The sequence below is a fragment of the Platalea leucorodia genome (genome assembly GCF_965183815.1).
Source record: "Platalea leucorodia genome assembly, chromosome: 6".
Taxonomy (NCBI): domain Eukaryota; kingdom Metazoa; phylum Chordata; class Aves; order Pelecaniformes; family Threskiornithidae; genus Platalea; species Platalea leucorodia.
The window spans coordinates 75,872,902-75,893,421 of record NC_138828.1 but is presented as its reverse complement, the minus strand read 5'-3'; the positions used below and the strand labels follow the sequence as shown (position 1 = coordinate 75,893,421).

At 39.0% G+C, this 20,520-nt stretch overlaps 1 protein-coding gene across 1 annotated transcript in view; it reads left to right on the top strand.

Moving 5' to 3' along the window:
* DOK7 (docking protein 7) overlaps window positions 1–19,562 on the top strand; it is a gene marked incomplete at both ends in the record, with an annotated part of 70,479 nt that extends 50,917 nt beyond the window's left edge. Inside the window, 5 exons of the mRNA XM_082315324.1 lie at window positions 2,757–2,799; window positions 13,292–13,357; window positions 14,430–14,501; window positions 17,612–17,764; window positions 19,426–19,562. Coding sequence (XP_082171450.1) covers window positions 2,757–2,799; window positions 13,292–13,357; window positions 14,430–14,501; window positions 17,612–17,764; window positions 19,426–19,562 — 471 coding nt within the window. The remainder of the gene's footprint in view (window positions 1–2,756; window positions 2,800–13,291; window positions 13,358–14,429; window positions 14,502–17,611; window positions 17,765–19,425) is intronic.
* Between the last annotated feature and the right edge of the window lie 958 nt (window positions 19,563–20,520).

Below are 20,520 nucleotides of genomic sequence, written 5' to 3'. Positions count from 1 at the left end.
TGCATTTGAAAACCGTGCACTTACGTTTGTACATTATGCCATAATAATTTAAAAAGTTTCTCCTACAGACAAAAGCATGTTTTGCCTGAGTTTTGTAAAATTAAAAAAGAGCATTTAAATCTTTGATACCATTCTTTCTACTGAGTTGCCTTAGCAGTAGCCACTGTAAGTTAGTGAAGTCTCTCTCTTACAAAGGATTGCAGCAGGAGGCCTCAGAGTTGCAGGAATAATGGAATATGATATATTGAAATGGAAATGAAGACTACAACCTTATAGTCTGGAAAAATCACTTGATAACAGAAGACTGGTTTTATTTTTGTTATTATCTCAGACTCATTTTTTTATCTAATCACATCTGATTCTTTTAGTTATTTGTTGTTTTTCATCCATTCACTATAATGTCAATGATATTTTATGTGTCCCACATCTGATGTAATTTCACACATCTAACTTCTGTTTGCCTTTTTGCATCTTTCTTTGTCAAGTATAATCTAATCTAATATGCTGTTTTTAAAAGCAAAAAAGTTGCCAGAAAGCTGTGAGATCCTTTCTCATTAGCAAGATCTGATTTTTATGCGTTTCAACGCTGCAGTCTGCCACTTTCTATTCCATTAAGTAAGCTAGTAGATGCTACTTTGAGAGGCAGCATAATCTGCTTTATATCCACAGACATAACCAAAGTCAGGCAAATTATTTTTTGACGTTCTGTATTAGTAAACCCCTAATAAATTACTGGGGACAGGAAAAAAACATTTTTCAAGTCTGCTGTAAATAATAGTGACAAAAAATTCATAGAAATTCTATTGTAATGGAAAAATATTTTTACCTAAATATGCAGAATATTGCTTATAATGGACTCTGAATTTCTCTGTCCTTTATCTGTGCAGATACTTCTGCATATTCCCCAAATGAAAGCAGCAACTTCTGCAGTGGCACACAGTAACTATAGAAACAAATAACATCCACTATGCTTAAATTAATAAAACGCTCTTTTTTCTGAAATGCTGTGGGATGTTTTTTCCGTTTCAGAAATGAAATCTTGGCTATGTTTCTGATTACCTCCCGCTCCGTTCTACTCTAAACAGTTGCTCAAATTCAGTGTCTCATGTATTAAAATATTCAGCTAGCATAAAAGCTCAAGTAAATACTGAAGCTGTAGATTCCATGCTTGCAATAAGATCAGGCAGAAACATCCCCTATGTTGTGTGTTATTTCACTGTTGAAAGTTGTTCTGTGTTGCAGATTAAAACTGTTTAAAAAAAAAAAAATCTTATACCACTCCCCTACCCCAATTTTTCCAATTAAGCTCTTTTATTTTATATTTTATTGGCTGAAACAGAATCGGTATAATCTTTCCTAATCTTTTTCTGGTTCATTGCAAGGTCCATCAAAGCCAAAAAAAGCCTTTCCACCCACTTTAACTGAAGTTGGATCTATTTGACAGCTCTGACAGTTTTTCATGCTGGTCACATGTAATGAGCTTTACGTCTTAATATGTTCGCCATAAGAAAATGTTGTGCAGGAATTAGTATGACTTGAACTTCTACATGGATAATAAGTAAATAATCTATTTTGTTTTCTGTTGAGAAGTTTTGGGAAGTGAACACAGTGCCTGCATAGGGGGAAGATACATGTAAAGTATATGTAAAGTCCCGAGTGTGTCTGAAAAGCCACCACTTTATAAGAAAGCATAGGAAATGAATAGTTATCAGAGGTCACCAGTCTGTGTATTTAGGTGAAGAAAATTACTGTCAGGTGTTATATAAAATGGAATTTTATTGCTTTGGAATTGAGCAGTGTTATTGCTCAGCTCTAATAGGTATATAGTGTTTTTCTCCTTCAAAGTCCAGAAGACACATTTATTTATCGGAAGGAATGGATCATGATGATGAATTCTTGTTCGCACCAACGTCACAGAAATAAGAGAGATCTCTTTGGCAGTGTGGTTGTCAGTAGCACAGACCAGACGGACTTCACAGCCTACCTTGATGTTGCAGTGCAGGAGCAGCCTTGATACCATCTGGAGATGGAAGTGCCGGAATGTCCTCCAGATCAGCTTTGAATGACATAAAGAGTATAGCTGGGGAGAAACCTGGCCTGCAAGTGTGTTTTGGAACACGCTTACTCTTAAGTGTGAATGGGCACTGGTACTCTATGCCTGACTGCTTTGATGTGCCCTAGCTGCTGTTGTATCAACATGGTATGGGCAATGTGAAGCCCATACCATGTTGAGATGGCACAAAGCTTTTCTAGAAAGACTCTCATGTCACAGGTGGGATTTGTAGGCAGTTTGAATTCAAGGCTAAAATATGTTGGTTTTATGGAGCTGAGTCAGAAGCACACCAGGTTTGGTCTGTTCTCAGCACCTACCATTTTAAGCAAATATAGGCATAGCCTTAATTTACATACATTACTCCAACTTGGTCTCATCTGCCTCTGAATATCAAATTTTTTTGCTTTTTGCTGTTTAATTCAAGACTGATTTAATAGCGCTAAGCTTCATTGTGCCTGCTACAGTTGTTGCAAAGCACCCAAGTCAAGTGAGTTAGCCTTTACTAAGGTACACAAAGGTTTTGCAACTTATGCATGTTCTGAACACATTTAGGTCTGAACACCTTTGTGTCTGTTCTGGATTTTAAAACCACATGTTAAGCTCTTGTGATGGTGAACTGATTTCTCTGCCATTCTTCCTATATTTTGTAAATTTTCTATTTCTTGTAAAGATTTTTCATTCTAAAATTTTCTGTTTTCTTTAGGGAACAGCAGTATTACAGTCTGGAGTCTTACCAGCTATACCAGGTAGGAGCCATTTAGTTATTTGCTTTGTTAAAGAATAATGCTTAAGTCCCAAATTGTGATGACAGAAACAGATTTATGGAAGCAGAACCAAAGGCTACATTGAGAGGTATCCTGTTTGCGGCTGGCTTTGCTGCTGCAATTCATGACTGACAATTATGAAATACATTCTAATCCGTAGTATCTTTGCTTGCAAAGATTAATATATTTATTTTTACCTTCCTTTTGTAATCCAAATAGGTGCAAAGTTGTCAATTTCCATACAAAGTTGTTTAGTGCTTTTTCTACTTACGTAGTTGAAGAACGTTAAGAAAGTGTTCTTTTTAAGCTATATTAACACCAAGGGGAAACTTGATTTATATGTTCAGTGTGTATACCCAGTTTTCTAAACAACACAAAACCACAGGAATGCTTCCTTACCAGAGGCAACACGGAGATGCTTCTCTCATGTCAGTGGAACTACTGACCGACCGACCAAATCAGTAAAGGGAGGAAGCTGAGTATCTGGCCTGGAAAGATTATTTAGGCAAAGGTAACATGCTGACTATCTTTGCATTGTAAATCTGCCTATCAGTAGAATGTCTTGGTCATCAAGTTCTCTGATGTAGCCAAACTGGTCTGGCACCTTTTGTATCATTATTTTACTTCAAAGATAACATTTCGTAAACCTTTGGTTGTGTGTGTTGTCTCCACCTTGTTCTTTTGAGAGATCTGTGCGAAGAAGTCGTTTAGTATCCTAAACATCTTTATATTCCTTAAACCGTTTACCTGATAATTCAGTAGATCCACTGAATTATCAGGTTGCCTGCTTCCAATAGACATAGAATAGAAACTTATGTGCTTGGGTTTCTTTATTACTTTTAAAAAGCTTGGCAAATACATAAAGAAGTATAGCTGATTGATACTTGTGTGAACAAATCCAGTAAGATACCTAGGATCAGCAGGTGGCTCTGGAGAAGGTCATAAGTAACTCTATTCCTTTGTCTGTCTTAGCGGGAGAAAATCCAGAAGCATTTAGCAGATCTTGTTCCTAGTTATTCTACTCGAGTCAGTGGAATTACTCTTGATTTATAGACGTGTAAGTAGAAGCACAAATTGGATCATTAACTCTAATTTTTTCTTTCCTTCTGGTACTCAGGTTTCTAGTCCTCTAATCAACCCAAGGAAACCAGAGCACTTATGATTAAAGTGTGTGTAAATACAAGGGAACTTGGGTCTATAGCTGTGTGTGGTGGGCACAATATTATTTCTGCATTAATTTCAGTGGCAAATTAATTGTGGATGCAAGCAATATCTGACAAAAACTTAATCTCAGACTATTCCTGCAGATGAAGGAGTTAGCTGTTTTGATAAAACCTGTCATTAAGCAAATTGGAAATGTAGAAATACAGGACAGATTTTTAGATCAACAGAAAGGGAAGATACAAAACTGAAGAAATTTGAGTGGGTGGGTTTTCATGTCTGGTACACTGGGAAAATATTGTTTAAGAAAAGAACTGAACACTTGTTGGAGTAAGTATGAATGCTTCAGGCAAATACAGCATCCAAAGCCAGTGACTAAAGTTTTTTTGTGGGGTTTCATCTCTCAAATGCTTTCATCATATACCTGTATAACTTTATTCTTCAATACATTATTTCTCAGAATACAAAAGAAACACGTTTTCTCTGTCTCGTCACATTTTTATTATCCTCAGATATTTCATTTTAAGGTATTGTCTTCTATATGTGTGAACATTTCAAGTATAATTCAACTTGTTGTTGCAAAGCTTTCAAAACAGTACTGTAGCCTTTGAATGTGTTGCTTGCACCATCTTTAATCCAAGCCATTAACTGAAGGCCCCTGGGTGCTGAGCAGTCATTCAAACAGGTCTGTTGGACTAAAGGAACAGCATTAGAACCTTTCTATGTTTCTCTATTATGATTTTTTAATCCATTGTTGAGGATAACATGAGGGCACATTAATTTGAGGTAACTACTTTCAAAACCTGTCTTGCACATGTATATGGCAAGACACCTCTACTAGCACGAATGACTGTACAATGAGCCAATACACAGTTATAATGTTTGCTAGTGTGCCAGTCCACTTTGTCATAAACATATTTCTTTTTTATCACAGAAAGGATTGTGTTGTATTTTCATTCAAATACACTGTACGAATGCAAACCCACTTCTTCCAGTGCTACAGGTGCCCACATGTTCTGTACAATATTTTTGCTCTTGAATGCCTCAGTTCTGTAGCAAGAAATGGAGTTAAAGTGCCAGGATCAATTGTTTAAATATTTTTCAGTTTATTGGTAGTGAATGTGGATAATGATATTCTCTTTCAACTGTTAGTTATATATGCTGAGCAATAGACTCAGCAACTTCAGAGAAATGTTGTAATTGTAATGGCAAGCTGAAAAGTGTTCATAAAAGTGGCAACAATTCTGAATTGTACTACTAGATGGAAAAAACAAAGATGGGGTGAATAATTTAATCCTGGTTTAAATAATTTGGTTGCCTTTATTATAAATAACTTCATAAAGATTGATTAGAAAGAGAGACTGAATTAGATTGCTTGCATTTGTAGGAGGGAAGTGTTCCCATTGTTATCATAGCTTTGTACTAGAGATCAAGGTAAGGGATTCTTTGGAGTTGTATGATGTGGGCATGCCTGCTCTTAAGTATAATAGACTGCATTTATGGTTACTATGGACCTTAAAATACCATGACAGGATAGAGGTTCAAAAATGTGATTCAGATTTCCTAATTTCTGAGACTGCTGGATTCTGGAGGCACCTAGGTTTAGTACATTTCATCTAAGAAGTTCTCATGGGACCTATACAGAGTTTCTCATGAATGCTTAAGAAGCTTTGTAGCATGATCTAGTGGATGCAATTTCAGAGATATGTATGTAGGTCCTTCTCTCAGGAGCTGCTTATGTGTTTTGAGTTAAGGGATCATGAATGAGATGCACATTCAGTGTTGAGAGGTGGAACCAAAAGAGCACATTTCACAGAATGGTGAGCTGAAGAACTTGTCATTATCTTTATTATCTTTCTGGTACTATAAATCAAAGTATGGTAGGAAAAATAGGGCTGAAGGCATTGTCTAGCTCAGGCCTCTGCCATGAGGTTAGGATGTACTTCTGCCTGTATGTCTGACACGTGTTTGTTTAGCATGTTCTGCAACGAGAATCCTTAACTCACCTTAAATCATCTGAAGTCCTTTGCTATTCTTACAGTTAGAATATATTTCTCGCTGTGATTTAGGCCTGTTGCTTAAATCTTGTGCTCCTCTCTAGTTCATCGCAACAGCTTATATGGGAACCTCCAGCCCTTACTTATGTCTTCATGCTCTCCTCCAAAATATTTGGATTTTCTCAGTTGAGCACAACTCAGTCACAGCTCTCCTGTTTTATCAATGATTTCCAAACCATGAGGTTGTTTTGTGGGGGGCGCGGGAAATGCCACTATTTCTGTCCTTGGTTGCCAAACCTTCCAAGTGAACCGAGCAGTCTGAATCCCAAGACTCCTATTTAGAGAAGCTAAATTGAGCGCCAGTTTGCAGAAGTGTTCAGGGTCCCTCTGCAATGCCTGCCAAAGGCATTTTATGCAGGCTCTATGCACCATATTTCAGAAACTTTTGACCCTTCCCATTAGTTACAGGGAAGCTGATTGCCTAGGCATTCCCAGGAGCCAGACCCAACCTTGGGCATTTCAACGCCCAAATTAAACATCTGTAGTGGGAGGTCTGATCTCCCTGTTCTTCTGTGCTGCAGGCTCTGGCATTACAAAAATTAATAGCTGAATGGGAAAATAAATTAACAAATATCCTTCCATGGAAGCAGCATAATTTAATATTGCTAAGTTTTGTGACCTTTAAATTCTCTTTTATTTTTGTCTATGCAGTTCCATTTTTTCCATATTCCATAGGAGCAAATTCATCAGCACTGCAACAGACACTCTTGCTATCTGACAGCCTCTTTGCTTGTAATACCAAACCTACACAGTGCTTGACGGGAAATGTTCTGAGAGGATGAATTAAGGAATAAACATAAAACAATGCTGTGGATTGGAATTCAGCTGAAATGTCAGCTAAATGCTGATTATGAACATTGTATCTCTATTAAATTGTTCTTAGGTAGATAGGGAGTCAAGGAAGGGAGATAGAAAGAAAGAATAAAATTAAGTATATAACAGGTGATGAGTGCTGAAAATGAACTCAGCTGTCTGACAACTTAGCTTTTATGGTGGAAAAATAGGCTTTCTTTCATGCGTTTTTAAAGTTTTTATTGCAAACCTATGCAGCCTGATACTTCTATTCCAAGCTTAGGAGTAAGCTTTCAAGGAATTAATTGAGAGCAGTGAGAAGGAAGAATCTGGGCCATACTGTGTTGATTGCTGTTGCTTAGGTTGAAAATAATTTATAATTCACAAATTTTTTTTCAGGAAATGTGTTGTCAGCTCTTCAGATGTAGGAAGACAAAGTACGCGATAATTTTATTGAGCCAGTAAAGGACTGTGTGCTCAACAATGTCCACCGTAAATATGTCATACCTCATAGGGCTAAACACTATAATAGAAGAGCATTATTGCAATGAGAAACTGATTAATAAAACCAGTTGTTCTCAGGGTACCCAGCCCCGTGAGCTAGAAGACAGGGACAGGGAGCAGAATGAAGCCCCCGTAATCCAAGGGGAAATGGTCAGTGACCTGCTACACCACTTAGACACACACGAGTCTATGAGGCCAGATGGGATCCACCCAAGGGCACTGAGGGAGCTGGTGGAGGTGCTCCCCAAGCCGCTTTCCATCGTCTATCAGCAGTCCTGGCTAACCGGGGAGGTCCCAGTTGACTGGAGGTTAGCAAACATGACGCCCACCTACAAGGCTGAGGGAGGATCCGGGGAACTACAGGCCTGTGAGCCTGACCTTGGTGCTGGGGAAGGTCATGGAGCAGATCATCCTGAGTGCCATCATGCAGCACGTGTGGGACAACCATGGGATCAGGCCCAGTCAGTATGGGTTTATGAAAGGCAGGTCCTGCTTGGCTAACCTGATCTCCTCCTATGACAAGGTGACTCGCTTAGTGGATGAGGGAAAGGCTGTGGATGTTGTCTACCTGGACTTTAGTAAGGCCTTTGACACCGTTTCCCACAGCATTCTCCTGGAGAAACTGGCTGCTCATGGCTTGAACGGGAGTACTCTTTGCTGGGTAAAAAACTGGCTGGATGGCCGGGCCCAAAGAGTTGTGGCAAATGGAGTTAAATCCAGTTTGCGGCCAGTCATGAGTGGAGTTCCCCAGGGCTTAGTACTGGGGCCAGTTCTGTTTAATAGCTTTATCAACGATCTGGATGAGGGGATCGAGTGCACCCTCAGTAAGTTTGCAGGTGACACCAAGTTGGGTGGAAGTGTTGATCTGCTGGAGGGTAGGAAGGCCCTGCAGAGGGACCTGGACAGGCTGGATGGATGGGCCGAGGCCAACTGCATGAGATTCAACAAGGCTCAGTGCCGGGTCCTGCACTTGGGTCACAACAACCCCATTCAACGCTACAGGCTTGGGGAGGAGTGGCTGGAGAGCTGCCTGGCAGAAAAGGACCTGGGGGTATTGGTTGACAGCCACCTGAACATGAGCCAGCAGTGTGCGCAGGTGGCCAAGAAGGCCAATAGCATCCTGGCTTGTATCAGAAATAGTGTGGCCAGCAGGACTAGGGGAGTGATCATCCCCTTGTACTCGGCACTGGTGAGGCCGCACCTCGAATCTCCTGTGTTCAGTTTTGGGCCCCTCACTACAAGAAGGACATGGAGGTGCTGGCGCGTGTCCAAAGAAGGGCAACGAAGCTGGTGAAGGGTCTGGAGCACAAGTCTTAGGAGGAGCGGCTGAGAGAGCTGAGGTTGTTCAGCCTGGAGAAGAGGAGGCTGAGGGGAGACCTTATTGCTCTCTACAGCTACCTGAAAGGAGGTCTCTTCTGCCAAGTAACAGGTGATAGGATGAGAGGAAATGGCCTCAATTTGCACCAGGGCAGGTTTAGGTTGGATAGTAGGAAAAATTTCTTCACCGAAAGGGCAGTCAGGCACTGGCACAGGCTGCCCAGGGAAGTAGCTGAGTCCCCATCCCTGGAGATGTTTAGAAGATGTGTAGATGTGGTGCTCGAGGACATGGTTTACTGGTGGACTTGGCAATGCTAGGTTAACCGTTGGACTTGACAATCTTAGAGGTCTTTTCCAACCTAAATGATTCTATAATTCTATGATGCTATGAAAACCCTACCATAATATGACATGCTCTTTCTTGATTGTGCTTTATAAGTGCAGTCAAAATAATTCTGCAGGGGAAGAAAAATAGTTGCTCAGAAAAAGTTGTTTAAGTAAGTTGATTAAAATATGTATTGCATTTACAAGCTAAACCTTGGCCTTAGTGACCCTCTGAATTACTAGGGGCCTGACAGGAGGGGAAAAAAAAAGTCACTGCAGTGAAACCATGTGCTAGCGAATGATCCAAATGCTGCTGCTTTATCCTCTGGGCTGAGTAGATCCACCAGGGTCCTGTTCCCTGTTTTGGGGGTGACAGAAGGTGGTAAGTCCATGTCACAGTGACCTTCTAGTCCTGCCTTTTCTGTATTCCTGACTTGCTTCCCCATGCCTCCTCTGACAACTGAAATCTGGGGAAATTACATATCCCAGCATTATAGAACACAAAGGTAAGGAACCTTATTTGCAAACATAGTGATTATTTCAGTTTGGTTTTTTTTCTATTAAGGAAGCTCATTATGTGACATTTATTCTTGGCCAATGTAGATCCTGAGCTTCAGATGCATCAAGATTTTTGGAGCAGATGTATGTAAAGCATTTTTGAAGGTATAGTTTTCAAACAACAGACACTGAGTTTCCTGGTACAGGAAAATGGTAATGATTCTAGCTTAACACTTTTGCATTTTTAAGGAGCGGAGGCTGGGCTGGAGTGGCCCTACAGCATGGGAAGATGAATAATAGCTAGAGGTAGATAGATCCTCTGTGATTCTTTTGGACACACTAAACAGGCATCTTTGTGGAGCCATATTTGGACAGTCACTGTGCCTGAATGCATTCCTAATTTTGAGTGATTTTGCTTCTTCTGAAGTTGACGGTTAGAGAGAGGAGGCATTTCCAAATACGGTGAAATCTGTAGAGCAAGTAAGCGTTTTTAAACATCCCCTTCAGCTTTTATGTATTGCAGGTAACACCATTTGTATAGCAGAAAATATATGAAATCACTTTCAAAACTGAAAAGTAACAAACTTAGGGAAGTTTTATAGGGCAATTATACAGCACCAGGAAGTCTTTTATTACATTGAAATGAAAAAACCTCCTGGTGTACTTGCAGTATTTCTCCTGTCAGGCAGTGGCTCTAGGTTTTGGATGCTCTTTTAAGCAAAGTATTTGTTTTCAAAGGAGAAGATGGAAATGTTAATTGGCTGAGTGGATCAAAGTACTTCATAATAAAGGTAGTTTTAATTCAATAAGAAGGAAGAATTTATCATAGAGCATAGTGTTTTCTTCTGTCCTGACTCCTTGTCAGCAAATTTAATAGCCCAGACCTGTAGAGTTTGTGAACTACTCCATAAAAGCAAAGTAGAGGCTGGGCAGTAAGAAGTGATCACTTGGTAAACGCAGTGTAGTATTGCATGTGTCTGTTCACTGGCCATGTAATGCTAGGTGACAGGATTTGAAAATGTAAACTGTCTGGGCTCAGTTTATAACAGGTATTCCAGCTTCCCTCTCATTTGTTAATTTTTTTTCGTGGCTCTTTCTTGTAGCACACATGCTGTAAACGGTGCTTGTTTTTGAAGAGTGGGCATAAAGAAATGACTATGAAGTTAGAAAAATGTTTCAAATAGTGGTTGTCTTCATTGAGCTATATCAGACATTTGAGTCTAGTCATATGTAGGAATGAAAAATGTTCTGCAGCATATTTTCATTTTGTCACATTTTGAATATCTTCTTCCTCTTACACATTGAGGAAAGCAGAACAGAAATAACTCTCTCGATGAGCTACTCAGTTTTAACAAAGACTTGAGCGAGTCAGCCACACAGAACTGGATGGCAGGGGAAACTGAAAAAATTATTCTAAACAATCCCTTGTAAGATGAAAAGAGTGATGGAAGGGAATGTCTGTCTCCTGCTGGATGCTTTGTATGTTCAGAAATTTATCATCCTAACTTTCTTTTTCCATTGCTGCAAGTGTTATCCTAGGATTCATAAATGAGAAACGAACCAGTTTATATGGTAGCTGTAAAGAAGGAAGAAAATATCTAGGTCGATCTCTGTTGACACGTGTTTATACGATGCAGTTCAAAGCTTCAAAAAAATTCCATGAGAGATTTGACTGTGTAAATATTTGTTAGTTGCCAGATTTGAAAATGAGGAAAATGCAACAGGTCAAATCCTGAAGCATTAACATCGTTCTTTTAAACAAGCTCCAAATGGGAAAACTTCAACTTGACCATAAATGGATTGGAATATCTTATTGTTTTAAACCTCCTTTCCTGTCCTGCGTGCTTTTCACAAATCCTAAAAATGTTGCTTAAAAATCCATGTTTCCTCTGGAATGATTTCTGCTGAATTATATTAAGTTTTTGAGGGAAAGACACCCCCCCAACCCGCCTCCCCCCCCGGTTTTCTGATGCAGCTGCAATTAGCATAAAGCTGTAGTCTTTCTTCAAAGTACGGTAAGGCTTTCAGCTGCATAAAGCGTGTTCTGATATTCTTAATAATGCAGAGACAGGATGCTCTGAGGTGAGAAAAATGAAAACCAGTTACAGTAAAATTATAAGTAAATCAGCTAGTCCAGGGCTGTCGTATTTTTGCATTTATTTTTCTCAGCAGTCTTGTTGAAAACAAAATTTCAAATAATGCTTTTAGGGGTTAAGTCCTTACCACAGTATGTAAAGGTTCTACAATCTGATCTCATTTGTTAAAATACAAGATCAGTTTCTCAGTATGGCAAGCTTGAAAATTTGTAGTCTTGGATTACTCCATATATGATTTTGTGTATACAAAGACTACAGAACTAAAGGTTTTAGTTCAGTTGTGCACTTTTGAAATAGGTATTCATTATTTTTTTAATCCATTGTCCTCATTAAGTGAAATAATCTGTGGTTTTTATTTAGATTTATTTTATAAAAGCGTAGGAATAATTTTATAAGCTTGGAAATTATTAGATTTAGAAAAAAAATGTATGAATGTATACTTTATACAGGGGAAAAAATAAGAAATTGTCATTTTCTTTAGGTTCCTAGGTCACACAGATTTCTTAGGTCTTTGAGACTGCTATTTATTTTATAGAATTTTTTCATGTTGCATAAGAATTATGGTAATTTTTGAACGCTATTTTAAAAATAATTTGCAGAGAAGTGGCTCACATGCTCAGAGACTATTCATAAGTTTAGAAGAGAGCGTTAATTTTATACGTGATCCCCAACACCCAGCAGCACATGGCACAGCTGCCCTGTCACCAGTGGCAGGGTTACTCATAAACACAGCCTCCTACCTTATTTCTGTTAAGTACCATTTACTTGCATAAGAAGTTCCCTCGAAATTATGCATGTGAGGAAGTCAATGCCACTCATCTTGATTAAGGTGCCCGCAGTGACAACAGTAGAGACAAGACGTTCGCAGCTAGATAGGGATAATGCTAACCAAACAGGTAGGTATAACGCTGATTAGTTTGTTGGGTAAATAAAGAAGGGGTATGCGTATGTAGACAAACCACACTACATGCGTGCCACCCTAGGTTTCCGAGCTGCTAGCTCCTGTTTCCTCAAACTTCCGTACCCAGTACTGTACTGGGACAGCTTCCTGCTGATCTGAATAGGGCTGGGGACAGACTGACTGTGCCCTCTGACGTGCCCTCGGTAAAGCTTTCCTGGCTGTAACACTCGGAATGATATTTCACAAGAACCAGCTATGACCTGGATTCAAACCCCACGGAAACTAGATCCTTCGCCTACCCTTCACCCTGCCCCAGTTTACGCATGTCCTAAACCAGACGGTGGTCTACTGAAGTGTGATACAGTCCTTCCTATTCACTTTAATGGGTTTTGGATCCAGTCTGATGAGATTTTAATGAACGCTTTAAACTTTGTGGTTGCCAAAGCTACGTTATGGATTGCAAAGGCAACTCCCCACTCAGTTTTCATTGCCGTTTTACTTCTCAGTTCAAGACAACTATCTCTCTGAGTAAGGCAGTACTCACCACAAACAGGGAGGCCAGTATCCTGAAGTTTTAAGGAAGGCATCCTTTATTTCTAAAGAAAGAAGGCAACAAAATTAGATTATAGTGCCACAATCTCAGGATAAAGAATTTAGGAAAAAAAAAAGGAATATTGCTTAAATGAAGAACAATGACTTGTAATTCTTATTGAAACTTTTCTTGATGTTTCAGAATCATCTACCAAAAATGCTGATTCACAGCAGATATCTAATAATAGCAACAGGTATTTAGATTTAATGTGAATATCTCTCTTTGAAAACAGGTGGTGCTTCTGTCATGGCAGCTTCTGGGTCTTCGAAAGTACATAGAGGGCACAGTTTCCAAGCTGGTAAGTGTAAGGGGTTACAAGGTATGTGTGTGCATGTAAATTTAAATTAATTTGAACTTAAATTATTTTAAACTTCAGAAAATGTTAAAGGTAATGTATGACTTGATTCTCTGTTGTAAGACTTATGTATTTCTTTGGGTTTTTTTGCTTTGCAGGGTTTTTGTTAGAAAGGCATTGACAGATGGGATAAGTTTAGAAGAGGCACTGACAAATGAGATAAGTGTCAGAGCATAGGCAGTAATCTTATTCACAGCAGTAAAATGCTGCCAGCACTTTAACAAAGGGCACCCACCAAAAAAAACCCCACCTCGGGCCATGAGAAATCCTGTACCCTAACAATGACGTGGTGGGAAAAAAAACCACCACATTTAAAGATACTTCTTCGTGATAATAGAGAAAGAAACAACAGCAGCAGATAAAATTATGAGTGTTTGTCATTCAAAATTAATGCCAATATGTTCATTCTATGGGCACAGCTTTTTATCTTGCCTTGTTTGAACTGGGGTGGAGTCTGAGATCATGAGAGAACCTGGGCATCTTTTTTCAGCTTAGTGTTCTGGAAGCACCAGTGATGATGTGTGACCTGGCTTCTTGCAAAGATGATGATTTGCACTTGGAAAGCAAAGTTATCTTTGGAAGGGCTAGTTTAAGCATTTTCTACAGAGCTTTGTCAGAAATCAAGAAGTTATCCATCAAGCTGGAGGTGGAATTTTAACAAGAGTCTTCCAGATGCTCCCAAGATCACCCACGCACTTCTCCCTGATTCATGCATTCAACACAGCTTTGCTCCCACATCGATGTACAGCAAAACGCACTGTTGACTTCGGTGGCCTTCAGTGTGAATACTTGTAAAAAGTCCTAATGTTTATTTCCTTGGTGTTACACTCATTAGAAAATGCTGGCATCACCACTACAGAAAAGTCAACACTAACCACTGTTTATACTTTCTGAGATTGTTCAGTATGATTATTCAGATTACAAGGTTACAAGACAAAACCAGAAAATCATATGCTTTGTTTTCGTTGTGCAAATTCCTAAATCCCAAGCCATTGATGGTGCTCCTGTATTCTAGGTCCTAAAGGTGGTTATGAGATGCTAACACTTCCTGCAGAACCTGGGACTCCTACTAGCCCTGAGGAACCTGGTGAGTAAAGATCTTTGGAGCCAGTTGCATTAGAGGACACTAACATCTCCAGTTTCTTTTTCCATTTCCTTTTTTGTTGTGGTCTCTTCTAAATGTTTATTTTTGAGGTGGTGCCCTTTGAACATGCCAGTTTTACATGCACGCACACACACACACACACATTTATCTCAGGGCTGTGTTTATGGTGTTGGTTTTCTTTCTGCATTATTTATTGCACATTTCTGAGAATGGTGCCTACATAGGGTAGAAAATATGAATAACTAACACTTGCTGAAACAAAGGCTAAAACACCAGTTTCAAATATAATTTTCTTCTTCCCTCCTGAATTATACTATCTTTTCCTTTCTTTTCCCCCTCATTTCAGTACCACTGCATTTTCTCTTTTACTCTTCTCCTGTTATTTTCTTAGCTATCTTTTTTTCTTCCTGCATTTTCCCCCCTTTCCCTTCAAGCAATCATGATTCTTTCAGAATGTGGTAATCATGCACTTTGGTCTGTTTTTCTCCCAAATTCTCCCTCCATAATGATCTCAAATACTGGTCCTCTGACCCCTCTCGTAAGCATCTTCCACCTCTGTCCACCCAGAACAGGCTGCTGAAAGCACCGTCTTTGTTCATGGCTCCCTGTGTGTGCCTTGTTTTCTTAGTAGGAGCTTTTGACTGCCTTGTGCTTTTCAAATAAACCTTTCTCTTCAAACAAATACAAGCCAGTTTTTAGTATCTAATGAGTTTTTTTTTTTTTTTATTTGCAGGAAAAATGAAAAGCCAAATATTTCTGTGTTTACAAAGAAAGCAAAGTTTCTGTTAAGACAGCACAGACTAAACAACAGAAGACTTGCTTTCCTTCCATTCCAGTTTGCCCAACTTTTTTCTTGGTTTTCTTTTTTTTTTTTTTTCTTTGAGTCAAGTTATAGCAAGAATATTTGATTGTTGCCAGGGGGTTCTGTCTTCTTTGTGCTTCTTTTGCTTTTCTTGCACAAAGCCCCACCAATTAATATATCTGTGTTTTTTTAGTTCTCAGGAAAATCTCTTGGCTTGTCTGCATCAGATATGACATTCAGCTTCCTGAAACCTTTCAACTATTTAGCTCTACAGAGAAGTTTGCTGGTTTTCACGTTAGCTAGCCTTGAGGAGACTTCACTTAAACTCCTGCTACATCACTTTAACAGTGTATAGAAAGACTTTAAAAATTATCTTTTCCTTCATGACTATTCATGACTCCATATCAGTCCTTAAGACAGTCATTTGCTTAAAAGTTTAACTATTTGGGATGCAGGTTTTCGATGCCATGGTTCTGCTGAATCCCTTTTGGCACAGTCAGGCCAAATTCCTTTGACATACTTTAGACACAATAATTGAGAATAATTTCTGAGAATGCTGTTTGATGAAGATATAGAAATTTCTTCTTTTTGATTTTTTTTTTTTTCTTTTCAATTTGTTCCTTACACCTGGCTTTGGAACAACAACTTGAAGTCTGATGATGAGAAAAATATTTGGTTACTTCGTGGATGTTCCTATGTTTTCCTTACGAAAATCTGTCAGAAACTTTCCAGGCTTTTAAAATTTTGGACTGCATAGTAGACTCCTTTGTTTTAAATAGCTTAAGCCTGGAGAAATTCTGTTATCCTGGAACCTGCTGTAACCTCTGACAACTCTTGCTGTTGCCCGACTTTGTATGAATTATCTCTGCTATTCATAACACAGTCCAAGAAGAAGAAAAATTCCCCTAAATGGTTATTCACAGCTGCTGTTGGTTGGATAGAAGAAGTCATTCTCTCCTGTGCTACAAAAGCCTTGGTCACCTTCTGCCTCTCCATTCACATCTCATCAGTGTCTGAATGGGCAGAAAAGAAAAGCAGTGATTTGGACAAATAAAGTTTTGATACAAGTTTTATGTGGGGACAAGGAAGGGCTTAATGGGAGAACTTTAGGGAAAGGGAGAACCTGAAAGTGATACCATTTTTCCTCTGCACTCCTCTCTCCCAAATTGACTTAACAGCAGAAAGTGTTTAAGGGTAAGAACTTCAACTGGACGGGACAGGCAGGTGATTCCTAGACTGCTGAGCAGGGCAATGAAACTGTGCCTCAAAGCCTTGCCTGAGCATAGAGAGAATACAGGTTTGTATCTGGGTTTTCTGTAGCCCAGGTAATTCTGGGAAGTCCCTTGGTATTCATGGATTGAAAAACTAGGTGTAGGTGCCTGATGTCAGGAAGGGGATGAAGGCTGAAATGCCTGGCTGGCCCAGTGAAAGGAACCTTCTACCTTCTCTCTTCATTTCATTTCTGACAAGATTAGAACAATTGAAAGTAGGGCTAGAAGAGGTCTTGAGAATTCAACCAGTAGACAAAAAAGTTGTCTTTAAGTCAGAATCACTTTATAGAAAACTGGTTCCTAGTAGGTGTTAGTCTATTTTAGAAATTTCTAGATGCAGAAATTCTTCAGCCTCTGTGGGGTTTCCTCTAGTGTTCTTGCAATCTTTACTATTAGAAAGATTGTCCCACTGTCTAATCTTCTACTTTTTCCCTGCAGTTGAAATATTTTATTACTTGGTCTGTCCCCACTCAGCATCATTCCTGTCTTTTTCAACTCTGTACAGAGAAGCTGTCAATGTCTCTTGAAGTTTGCCTTCCCTTTGCTTGAAACAGTTCTTCAGTCCCTGTTTTCAGGACTTACTTTCTGAACTTCTAGTGATTTTGGTTGCTCTCTTGTGGATGATATGAGAGTCCACATCTTCCTAGAACAGATTGCTTTGTATAAGGCTTTACTAACCTGAGTTAGAGCTGAAAGCCTTGTGTGGTAGTGTTGCATACATTGCTTCTGTTTGAGAATTTCGGCATAGTGTTTGCTTTCGGTTACAACCCAGTGAGATCACTGGCTGTGGTCTGTGGTCTGCTGCATAGATCCTGGCTTGATCAGTCTCTGAGGATCTTTTCTGTAGGAACTTTAGTCTTCTCATGTCCCATCTACGACTGAGGAATGTGCTGTTTGGTAAGCTGAGTTGCTGCTCCTGAATGTTTGCTTTCAGAATATTTGATGGGACAGTGCGTTTTTATGAAATGGATCATTGGTCATTGCAAACGGTGTCTGTAATAACATGTTACTTATTTTAGAAGGGGCAGTAGGTTATTCAGCTGATGTCCCTGCATCAGATCGTCCCCACAGCGAGACAGCCACCTACGTTAATATTCCTGTCAGCCCTACTTCCAAAAAACAGCTTCATTACATGGAATTGGAACTTCAAGAACCTAGCACAAGCATAAGAGGTAAGGAAGTCTACAATACTATTTAAACAGCAAAGGATGCAGTAATGCAGAATGCATGGAGTATGGGGAATCTTAACTTCTCATCCTCCTATAGGCTCTTTCTAACAGAGGAGTTGAACCCTGGTACGTTTGTGAGACAGTTCTTGTAATTGCCAACTCTTTTGGAAAAGATTTTTAAGTAATGAGGTTCTATAAGATGTTGCATCCTTCTGACAGGTGCATTGTATATGCACTCCTCCTAAAATGAACATTTCTGTGTCTGTGCAGTTTGACAGACAGTAATTTGCTTCGTGTTCTCAAGATTTTCATCGCACATATTAGGACTACATTTACTTAATTTTTCTTGCTTGGCTTCAGAAACAGGGCTGTGGGTGTAGGTGTACAGGGCTTGCTCCTGGAGGTACTGACTCTGGAGCCATGCAGCAAATGCTTAAGAATAGAACACAGTGTTCTTCTGTCTGCTCGCCGTGAGGATGTGTGAAAGTGCTACAGAGAGAAAGCCAGCCCAAGTATTTGATTTTTTTTTTTAATATTTTATTCTTTTATCTGGATCTGGGTATTTCATTTCTAATGGTTAACCAGGACAATTAGCACGTAAACATGCATTATAGCTACCATGTATTGTCATTTAGAGATGCATTGCTCCTTACAGAAAGCCCCTAATCAGGATCTGGCATTTAGTTATTCACATTTGGTATTAATGTGTTTTCCAAGTACAGTTTTCAGCTATTGAGATTTTAATTTCTATACTTTTAATTTCAGCAGGTTTATTAACTTTGAAATGGTAGCACTTTTGCCATTGGTGGTTTTTTTTTTTTTTTGGATGTTTATATGGCTGTAGTTAAGTAATTCTAAGCATCTCCCAGACTTTAATGTAGTTCTCTGTACAACACCCTGCTGAGATGTAAAAGTGATGTTTTACCTTCATTTTAAAGGCAGTGAACCAAGACATTACGAATGAAGAGCCTAATTCCATAAACTGACATAAACTTTCCTAAATGTCAACTACCCTCCCAAGCTCAACTTACATAACTTTGAAGGTGCCTTTAATGACCATAAATATTTTTTTTTTCATACTAAAGTTTTCCCAGCCTCTGGAGTTGTATGTCTGCATCCATATGGAACTATTCTGCTCCTGAGCAGCTTTTATCTCCCTTATTGCCAATTATTGGACTAAATTGTCATTCTGTCTGAGGCTGAAGGTGGTTGATCTGGTAAACATTCACAGTGTCTAATCCAGACAAAGAAGAATCCCTGCCAACTGCCCTACCGATAGTGTTTTCTTTTCAAATACCAGGTGTTATTCATTTGCTTACCAGTAGCCTGTTGATGAAGCCTCCCAAAGGTGGGAGAGCTGAGTTCAATTTTGTCTTCTACTGGGAGGAGTAGGGGTGGAGATTCAAACCTGGGGCAGAAATACAAGTGGTTCATTTGTTTATTTGAAGAAAATCAGATAGCTAAAATATGTAGATAACAAAGCTTTTGAAATTTTTTAGTTATGGTTATCATCTTACTCCCTTTATAGAGCTTGCTTTAAGACCAGACCAAAATCATCTAGGAAATCTGTGGAAGAAGTGTCTCAATAGCTTAACCCTAGGTCAGTTTTACCCAGGAATATATGAAGGATATAGTCTTTTACATTATTTCATTTGGTGTTTCAGGGAGTGGATCATCCCGATATGCCCAAATTGACATTGCAGCCACTGAGACAGCCCACAAAGTGGGAACGCAGCATGCTCAGTGCCGGGAGGAACGCCTGCAAGAGCTAGAGCAGAAGAAGAAAGGGGCTCAGCAGTGACCTGTATAGGAAAGAACTTTTTGCTCACCATAAATTGGTACTAATTTATCTTCCAAAAGATCCACATATTGTAAAAACTACTCGTACAAAAAGCTGCCATTGCTTATTGCATTTATACCAGATTCATTCCAATATCTTGATTCCTAATTGGAAAGCTGGTAGCATGAGGGGTGTGTGTGGTCTTTCTTTTTATTTTAATTTGGTTGTAAAGTCCTGATTTTTTTTTCATATGCAATGACAGATTTAAGTTACCTTTTTCCATAATTCTAAAATCCTGGAGAACCTGGAACTGATTCCAGTGTTTATTAAATGGTGGCATTTTCTTTAAAAACAAAGAACTTGAGTGTGTGCAGATAAGGGAATGTGAGTGTGTGTGTGGTAAGTGTACACATATGTTTGCATGTGTGCACATGTATGTATGTAAGCACACATTACTGATAAAATATATGTATATATCTGAGTGTATAAAATATGTAAAACCTCTATTAATATATTAATGGACTCTTACAAAAGCAAGAAAATTCAGTGCCTGATTTTTTGCAGGCACAGTTTTGTTAAATTTATATGCTTATTTATGGACATGCTTAACTTTACCTATGGGTAATTCAGTTTTATACCTCACTAAGAGTTCCAGAGCTTTGGCTAAAGTTGCTCAGATTTAAAAGCTGCAGTGTCAGGGATGCATATGTGTATGCATACAAACAAGAGCACACACAAACAAGTTATTTAATTTAATTATGTCTATAAAGCAAAGTAATGTGAAGGGACATTTTGGGTGCTTCTGCTCTTAAAAACTCTGTGTCAAACCATAGGCTCTGATTTCATAGCTGCTGAGTACCTGTAATTCTTAGCAGTTTTCCTGGAGTTGAACGTATGTATCACTTTGAAAATCAGGTCTCAGGTTTCTCATACAGAATATCTTCAAATCAAGGTACTCAAAGAAACATTCACTTTTGAA